At 34.4% G+C, this 8,495-nt stretch overlaps 2 protein-coding genes across 2 annotated transcripts; both read right to left on the reverse strand.

Annotated features, from left to right (window-relative positions):
- Positions 1-703: 703 nt before the first annotated feature.
- On the reverse strand, positions 704-2,198 carry LOC136810001 (3-oxoacyl-[acyl-carrier-protein] reductase FabG-like). The gene is made up of 4 exons (XM_067066572.1): positions 2,011-2,198; positions 1,477-1,844; positions 1,103-1,256; positions 704-907 (listed from the first exon to the last, which is right to left on the reverse strand). The coding sequence occupies exons 1-4, from the start codon at positions 2,138-2,140 to the stop codon at positions 792-794; spliced, it is 768 nt and encodes a 255-aa protein (XP_066922673.1). The 5' UTR covers positions 2,141-2,198; the 3' UTR covers positions 704-791.
- Positions 2,199-2,600: 402 nt separating this feature from the next.
- Positions 2,601-6,628, reverse strand: LOC136810002 (prostaglandin E synthase 2-like). The gene is made up of 5 exons (XM_067066573.1): positions 6,219-6,628; positions 5,708-5,898; positions 5,213-5,413; positions 4,584-4,698; positions 2,601-2,872 (listed from the first exon to the last, which is right to left on the reverse strand). The coding sequence occupies exons 1-5, from the start codon at positions 6,594-6,596 to the stop codon at positions 2,705-2,707; spliced, it is 1,053 nt and encodes a 350-aa protein (XP_066922674.1). The 5' UTR covers positions 6,597-6,628; the 3' UTR covers positions 2,601-2,704.
- Between the last annotated feature and the right edge of the window lie 1,867 nt (positions 6,629-8,495).

Here is an 8,495-nt window from a genome sequence, read left to right on the forward strand (position 1 = left end):
AACTGGCCGTCACGGCCGTCACGATTTATCGAAATTTTTTTGCACAGGCCGTAACTTGGCTGAGTGATACAAGGGGAAATTTGAAAATCCGTTAAGACCGATTAAAATTTGATTATTTGAGAGAACAGTGATAAAAGAAAATAAGTATAGAAAAGAAAAAGAAATATTCTTGAGAAAACGGTGCCATACCACGGGAAGTGGCGAAAAATCTTTGGCCGTGTCACGTCAAATAAAGGGTAGGGTAGGACCCCTTCCGAACTAATAAAGATAGAAAAAGGGTGAAAAAGGATTGCACCTGATAATAAGTGTATAAAAAATCATTTAGTATATTCTATTTACTACAACTAAAATTACAATTTAATTTCATTATGTCTAAACTACATATATTTCGAAGGGAGGGGTAGGTAAATCAGGGAGTTTTTTTCAAACGTGATGAAATTTTATTTTAGTTCATTCGAATTTCTTTAAAATTTTTAGAGAGAGTTCTTCTTATTTACCTGCCCATCATACCATTCCTTCATAATAATATACTACTCCCAAAGCGACGATGCTCGATGCGGTATACACCAATGACAAAGATATAGCATTTAAAGTACTATCTCTAGAGTAACTGATCAAAGAAGACGTCTAGGGAACAATTCATAAAATCACCATATTAGATCATATAAGTACCAATAAGAATCATCAGCAGTTCTATATCTTTGATACACCAGTGTTTATAAGAACTTCTACTAAAGATATTTACATTTCGATCCCGTCGTGCACAAGTTTTTTTTTTCTTCAGAATAACGTTATAGACTTTCAGGTCGTATTTGACCACCATCAACGACAATATCTTGGCCAGTGACAAAACTTGCTTCATCGGATGCTAAGTACAATACAGCATTCCCAATGTCTTCTGGTTGACCTGTCGAAGAAAAGATGCGATTTGATTTACGATGATCTTGTTTAAGGTTTGAAAGCTTTAAAACCTTAAAGTTTTAGTAGAGTATCAGTTCAAGGGGGGAGGGCTTAAGAAACGACTTCTCTATCTGACAAACTACAAAATCGATAACAAATCGAACATCGAACCATTTATAGTTTAAGGTCCTTTTTTCCTCACCTAGTCGTTTTAGTGGAACGGTTTTTGTCATATCATCGAGATATTCACCTCCCATGGCAATGAGACCAGGTGTCACAATGTTGCCTGGTAGAATGGAGTTGATTGTTATCTTGTGTTGTGCTAATTCTACGGATGCCGAATGCGCGAAGCCAGTCTGGTGGAAACAACGCAAACAGTTTCGTTTCATTGGAGAGATTAAATAAAAAGCCCTGTTTTGGGGCCGAAATTCAAAATTCCGAACAATGTTGTGCAAAAAATCGAAAAAATCCCGAGAAAAGACACCCCTTTAAGGTAGGTACAAAAAAAGGAAAGACTTAAATACACAACCCAACGAAAGAAGTGAAAAAAGAGGAAGAAGATATAAAAACACATACCTGCGCAGACTTTGTTGCTCCATAAAGTGATGACTCATCAAATCCAGTATGAGGCCCAGTAATGGATGAAATCAAAATAATCCGACCAGCAGTTGATTTTTTCATTAACGGTAGACAAGTTTTCACGGCATAAATAGTTCCTTTTAAATTGACACCAATGTAATGGTCAATATGTTCACAGTCGTATTTGTCGTCATCTAAGGCATATAACGGGTTATAAATACCGGCACAGCAAACCACTATGTCGAGCCGATCGTCGTATGTGTCGGAAATTGTTTTGACGACTTTCTGATGGTCCTCGTATTTGCTGACGTCACCTTGGATAAAGATATGACCTTCACCTTTCAGCTCTGAAACTGTTGATTCTCCTGTGAGGAATGTTAAAAAGAAACTTCAATTAAACTATGAAAAAATGGAGATGTATTTCTACGAGAATGCTTAACCTGCTTTCCCCACGGAGTTAATCTTTTTAGTCATGTAGTATGGTATGAAAGAATCAGCTCAAAAAATGATATATAACCTGACTAAGCTGACCTTTTTCTTTGTTTCTTGAAACGACAGCAACTTTGGCTCCAGCATTCGAAAGTACTTTAGCAACACCTTTTCCAATCCCATAAGAGCCACCATACACTACAGCTACTTTTCCCGTCAAATCAAATGGCATGGTGTCAATTGTTGATGTCTTGTTGTTGTCTATCTTAATTTAATTTCTACTCTGAAACGAAAAGAAATGCATCAATGTAAAACATGTAGAAAGTTCAATTCAATATATCAGAAAACCTACATCCTACATCGTACTATGAAAGTTCATGGCTAACAAAGTTTTCAATGAAAGTCCATGGCTAACAAGGTTTTCAATTCATTAGGAATATAATTTTATATTTTTAGATTATAAAATACTTAATAAATCAAAGTGTATATATGTACAAAGTCAAAAAATGAAAATATTTAGGGAAGTTTAAAACCTCATCTTCAAGTAAATTTTTGTTTTAAAACAGTTTACATTTAACTTCTTTTGATACAAAAAGCCAAATGATTTGTAAAATAAATGATAAACAGGTGCTGGTATATTGGCTATCATACCGAGGATCGAAAGTACAAGACAATTAAACATTACAGAGATCTGTTTATACTCCTTGATTTTAACCTCATGCGAAAAATGAAGAAAAAGTTTAGAAAAATAGCTCAAAAGACCAAAATTTCCAAGCAAAATATATACACAAATAAATTATTTATTGTCATTAACCATTGCTTTAAGTCGTTGCACTTCTTGGATACCATCTTTGTTTTTCACTTTCGTTTTCATTCTTTGGTACCAAGGACCAATATTGGTGTTTTGTAGAAGGTCTGAGAACGCGTCATACCCTTCGATTGCACTCAAAACTCCATACATATTCTGTGAAAATGAAGGAAATTTTGATATCATAATAAGAAACTACTGTCAAGACTGATTTATTGTATTCATAGATATCTTATATAAAACACAAGGTAGAGTTACTCTATATTTCCCAAGCAACGGCAGGTGAAGCAAAATAATGTTCCATCTTTGATGAAGGTAGGTCACAGTTCGGTACCGGCAATTTGTTTAACCAAGCAAAAAAACCTTAATGGCGCGAAGCGACAAGGCGAAAGATTGGCTTGATCAATCAAATTGCCGGCACCGAACTATGGTCTACTTATCAAAGATGTCGGATTATTTTGATTCAAAATAGGGACGGAGTAGCTCTATCTAGTGCTTCTTTGAAACTACCTTTCTAGAAATCTAAAAATTTTAAAAGAACCACTCCTATTTCATTGTAAAGAAAAAAAATAAACTTAAATTTGGATGGGTCATTTATTAATTTGGTTCATTAGATCAAAAATTATCGTCGATTGAATAAAAAAGTTCTTTTCAGAAAGTGCTCTAAAACGTTGAAAATCGACCTATCAAATTTTTATATTAAAATTGTCAATCACATTAGCCTTTACATGATTAAAAGCATTTTTCAATAATCAAACACATAAATTTCGAAACTGAAAGGCCGAAAGGGTTTAAAATCTTCATCAAAATCACTTTAATTTACTTTTACCGAAATTTTCCTCCGATTTTTGGTTTTAGATTGGATAAAGTCTATGTAAGGCTGGATGTATCTCGAAACCCATATTTGATGTATTTTTATGAATTTTACCAGATTTTTTTACCTTTTTCGACGAATTTTCTGCCTTTTATTGAAATTCAACCTTCCTTTATATAACAATAGGTCATTTAGACAGCTAATTATCATTTTTAATGACTGAAACGAAGATAACGATGTACATGTGAACACAGTCAGAAATAAAAGGGGGTTTTGTGACATTTCTACCTTCTGTCATATCTGATACCATATCTGGTGAAATTTTGAGGTTGCCATATCAAAACTTTGAAGAACTCAAGTATAGAAATTTCTCGTGGATTTAGAAGAAACGCGAATTTAAGAGGTCACTTCAATCCTGAGTAATAATTAGAAATATGATGTGGTTAAATTGAGGTTACCCAAATGAGGTTACCTCATTCTAAAGCTTATAAATCAATACCTACTGAAGCAAAATTGCTCAAAATTTAAATATGCCTCAAGTAGGCCTCATTCTAAGCAAAAACTAATTTGGATTTCTTATAAGGTGTATTTTTGGGGCTAAATTGAGGTTACCAATTATGCTTCTGTTTAATTTGATAGGTTGATGTTTAACGTTTTTGAGCACTTTCAGAAAGTAACTTTTTCATTTAATTGAGTATATAACTTTTGATCTAATGAATCGAATTTAATAAATGACCCATAAAAATTTAAGTTTATCTTTCTTCTTTCCAATGAAATAGGAACGGTTTTTCTAAACAATTCTAGATTTCGAGAAAATTAGTTTTAAAGAAAGAAACTTTTTTGTGGCGCACCCGGTATAAGATATCTATGGTTGTATTTCGCAGCAAGATAAATGATAGCGTAGGAAAAAAAAGAGGACGAGCCTCTTCGACAGACTTTCAAACCGCCTGCGACAACGTACAACATATCTAACATAGGAAAGGTTCAATGTTGGTTAAATTTGCACTGGTTTCTATGTAGCCTGTACTAAGACAGGTAGAAAGATAGACATACCAAATCAGCCATATTGGGTTGGTCACCACCTTGATAAGGGTTTTTACCAACAGCTTTTAACCAGCGATATGTTTCTTCATACAAACTCTCACGAACCTCATTCCTCAAGTGATGCCTGATGGAACAAAAAGCATAATAAGTAAACCACTAAAACCATGCTTTGCCGGGTTGAGGGGTACTACGCTTACAGGATAACTGGGGGGGTGTCGCCCGTCTTTTGACCCTCGAACACTTAGCGGAGCTAAAAAGGGAAAATTGGAATATTATGTGAATTTTACGATCCTTTTCGGGACAAATTTGACAAAATTTAGATATTTTAGGGGTGAAAAAATTCCCCTTTATTATGACCCTTAATGGAACTGAGATTTAAAATTCCAATCTTTCCAACCCTTACCGAGACTGTCAGATTCCAAAAGGTACCCTTAAGGGCAGCACATACCCATACCCTTCACTAGCCTAAGTACCCCCTCCGGGAACCATTGAAAAAATCAATATTAAAAACTTCCAATCTAATCTGTTGAATCCTTACAAAATTTTTAGTCAATGTTTTTCCCTTTGTACCGATGCAAAAAGTATTTTATCGAAAATCATCACTTGTAAAAATTGTAAGTAAAAAAAAAGGGTTAAACCTGTGTTTCAGCCGTTTTCCAATAAGGTACATCGCCACTGCACCAGAATAATAGATGAGAGTCCTTTCAAAGTCAGAGAAATTACCAACTTTGGTGATATACTCCATAGCTTGCAGTGATTCACCCCATGTACGATAGATGTTTGGTGATAATGTGTGGACGAACACCTCATCTACCCACCGTCTCCATTTCATTTCGTCCCTTCAAAATAAGGTAAGAGGATGAAAAAAAGTTGTTAGATAAATGGTTTGGCGATTCAAAAAACAATGGAAATAAACAAATATGAAGTTGGTAGTTGCAGCCAGTTCTGACAGTACAACTTTGATTTATGCACTTTGATTCTGTTCCCTATTAAGAACGTAAAGTTTCTAAGTAAATTTCTTCTGGTATGAAGATACACAATCAGTCATAAAAGTTCTCACGCATCCGCTAAAAAACTGTTAATACCGTGATAAAAAAAATATTTGCTACCTATTTGGCCAATTCTTACCATACCTGACTTTGTCATGCGCTTCTTTACCAATGCCAGTCTCGTACATAACATTGTATATGTTTTGATAGTCAAAGCTCTTCTTTTTCCCATCTTCATTTTCAAGAATAGGGTAGTATGTTAAAATCTTTGAAACTTCACTTTCTGTGATAAGTTGTGTTTTCAACACACTGCATATCAACGAAGAGCCGTTCAACTGAAACGAGGAACACATTGATTTTTTTTATATTCAAATATTGCATATTCTAAAATTGCATGGAAAGGAAGATTTTCACTTGGAGAGTCTCTTTAACTCACACCTCTATAACTTGATCAAGTTTTCTCGTCCAATCAGTAACAATGCCTTACAAACCTTACTCCTTTAAAATCGAAATTTCCTTAACTCGAGCAAATTTGTGTTTTCCTTGCGGAGACTCCAGTTATGGAAACTGTATATATTATAAAAACGAATTTAGTGGTTACGATTATAACATTTAATGAATATTACTTTAATCAAAATGACAAAAGAAGGGATACCTGGTGTTCTTTCGATGTTAGGAAAGGAACTTTGCGATATTCTGAAAATTTAATCTCCTTCCTTGAGACAGGATTCACCTCCACTATTTCATAATCAACACCATAGTAATCTAAGAAGCTACGAACTTTGCAACAAAAAGGGCATGTTGCGTATTGGTATAAAGTCCATTTAGATTCATTCTGGTGATCCTCAGCTGCATCAACTGTATTTGCTTGCGTTGATCTGTAGACGATGTATGATCCAAATGCCGTTAAGATGGGTAGTTGGACTGATTTATGTGTTAAGAATCGAGATTGTTTTGAATTGGCAGCCCTGTGAGCACCTCGGATGAAAATTTTTGATTGTCGACCAAGGACAAATGCAACATTTCTAATCATTTTTTTTTTCTGCAATAGTAAAATAATGTTAAGTAAATTTCTGCGTATTAAAATTGAATTGACCACAATCCAAACCCAATAAGGTTTAGGAATCCTAAAAGGTTTAATCTTTATATTTTCTTAACAGGACAAATTAAGGTTACTGTGAGGGCATGCTGATTTTTGTCCCAAGACTCTTTTTCCAATTAGGGGGTCCCTCATTTAATCTCTAGAAGAAGTTCAGTACAAATATGCATTGCTCTGCTAGAATTTAAAAATATTTTCTTAGAGAAAGGGGGATAATCATAAAAGTGTTAGGCTGCACGCATCCCCTCTGATATGTTCTGATATAGGGCTAATTGTGTACAAAATTCCAGCCCAAGAATTACCCCAAATTTAGGGGCAATTTCCTGGATTAAAAATTCAATGATTGTACTAGATTGTATTAACTTTTTGCTATTCAATGTTTTAAGTCAAATTTAACATTAATATATAAAACTAATCAAGTTTCTAACTCAAAAACACAAAGACGTGGGCAATTCCGAACGAGATGCATCCCCTAACAAAGCACAGCACACATGGCGTCCTCCAGCTTTTTGGTCCCCCCTAATATGAGCTAAAATCCCCCATCTGGCCTTTTCCCCCCACCTGTCTTTAAAATTTGTGGTCCCCCAATTGGGAAATCCCCCTAGCCGTATTGTATAACAGTCCTGGCAATTGGTCGCGGCACGAGGCAAATGCCGCGGTAAAAGCTGCCGTAAATTTGATTATTCCTTGTTTGCCGCGGGGGGGGATGATTCCATGACACATTTTTGAAATATTCAAAAATAATAGAAAAGTTTTTCTCATTCAAACAAACAGAAGTTTTAAAGCTGGTTTCCCTGACTGAAAAAATATTTTGTAGCAATTTTTCATAGCAAAAGATTTTTAGCCCCCAATAAGTTTCTACAGGCCTTCTAAAAAGTTTATATTCTATGCACCTTAAAATTGAACATAATTGGTATCTTAACGCTGAACTTAAAAAAGGTTTTATCTTTTGGAAATGGGAAAAATTTGCACTAATCACATAAAAAATAGTTCAGATTCAAGCATTCACACAATCAAAAAGTGAATTTTCATATTTACAAAGTTTTTTTTTCAATTCACATATTTGTGCGATTTTTTCAATTCATACATTCATGCATACATTAAGCACTAAGAAGTTGATCTACTATCAGCAGTTTTGCTACATTGTGTGCACGTACCTTTAACTCCCAAAAGTTTTTCACAAAAATCACATCTGCAAGACGGTGATTTTGTCAAATGGATTTGTATGATTATGGTTGCAGCAAAGGGAATTTTCTTTGGTTGGTAGATAAGACTGTGAAAAATGCTGTTTTAAAATGATACCCAAAGTTGAGGGGAAAATTTTGCCCTATACCTAAAGAGTGAACGTTAAAAGAGTTACTGGAAGCTGAAACACAGACCTAGAATCTGAGGTTAATCCAGAGAAGTGTAAAGAAATACAGCTTCTCATTTACCAGGTCCTTTGACCTTAAGGGAGTTTGTTTTGGTTAATGCTAATGGATTTCTTTTGTTGTTGATCAAAAAAATCTACATAATTATCGTGATGTGACTAAATTCTTTTGTTTTGAGTCTAATTATGCGTAAACTTTAGGGGTTTATACAGTGTGTTCCGCAAAAAAAGTATACTGAAAAAGTAAGGGAAAATTAATTTTATATGCAGCAGAAAGAAAAGTTCCTCTCTCTATTGCCGAAAGAATTATATTCAGCCTATTTTTCATTAACGAGAAATTTGAGTTGGAAAGTGCATAGGTTTGACCATTAAAAATGAAAAATTTCATCAAAATGACATTAACGAGAGCTGTCAATCAAAAGTTAATTAGCTTTGAAAATTTTCAATCTCCAACTTGATCTGCT

Source organism: Clytia hemisphaerica, unplaced genomic scaffold (genome assembly GCF_902728285.1).
Source record: "Clytia hemisphaerica strain Z4C2 unplaced genomic scaffold, Clytia hemisphaerica genome assembly, whole genome shotgun sequence".
NCBI classification, from domain to species: domain Eukaryota; kingdom Metazoa; phylum Cnidaria; class Hydrozoa; order Leptothecata; family Clytiidae; genus Clytia; species Clytia hemisphaerica.

Bases quoted from the DNA above. Each gene is read 5' to 3' on its own strand.
- LOC136810001 (XM_067066572.1), bottom strand. From the start codon at position 2,140: ATGCCATTTGATTTGACGGGAAAAGTAGCTGTAGTGTATGGTGGCTCT. The intron at 1,845-2,010 runs GTCAGCTTAGTC...CATTCCTCACAG, and splicing joins TTCAAGAAACAAAGAAAAAG to GAGAATCAACAGTTTCAGAG. The intron at 1,257-1,476 runs GTATGTGTTTTT...TGTTTCCACCAG, and splicing joins GAGCAACAAAGTCTGCGCAG to ACTGGCTTCGCGCATTCGGC.
- LOC136810002 (XM_067066573.1), bottom strand. From the start codon at position 6,596: ATGATTAGAAATGTTGCATTTGTCCTTGGTCGACAATCAAAAATTTTC. The intron at 5,899-6,218 runs GTATCCCTTCTT...TCCTCGTTTCAG, and splicing joins TAACATCGAAAGAACACCAG to TTGAACGGCTCTTCGTTGAT. The intron at 2,873-4,583 runs GTATGTCTATCT...TCATTTTCACAG, and splicing joins AACCCAATATGGCTGATTTG to AATATGTATGGAGTTTTGAG.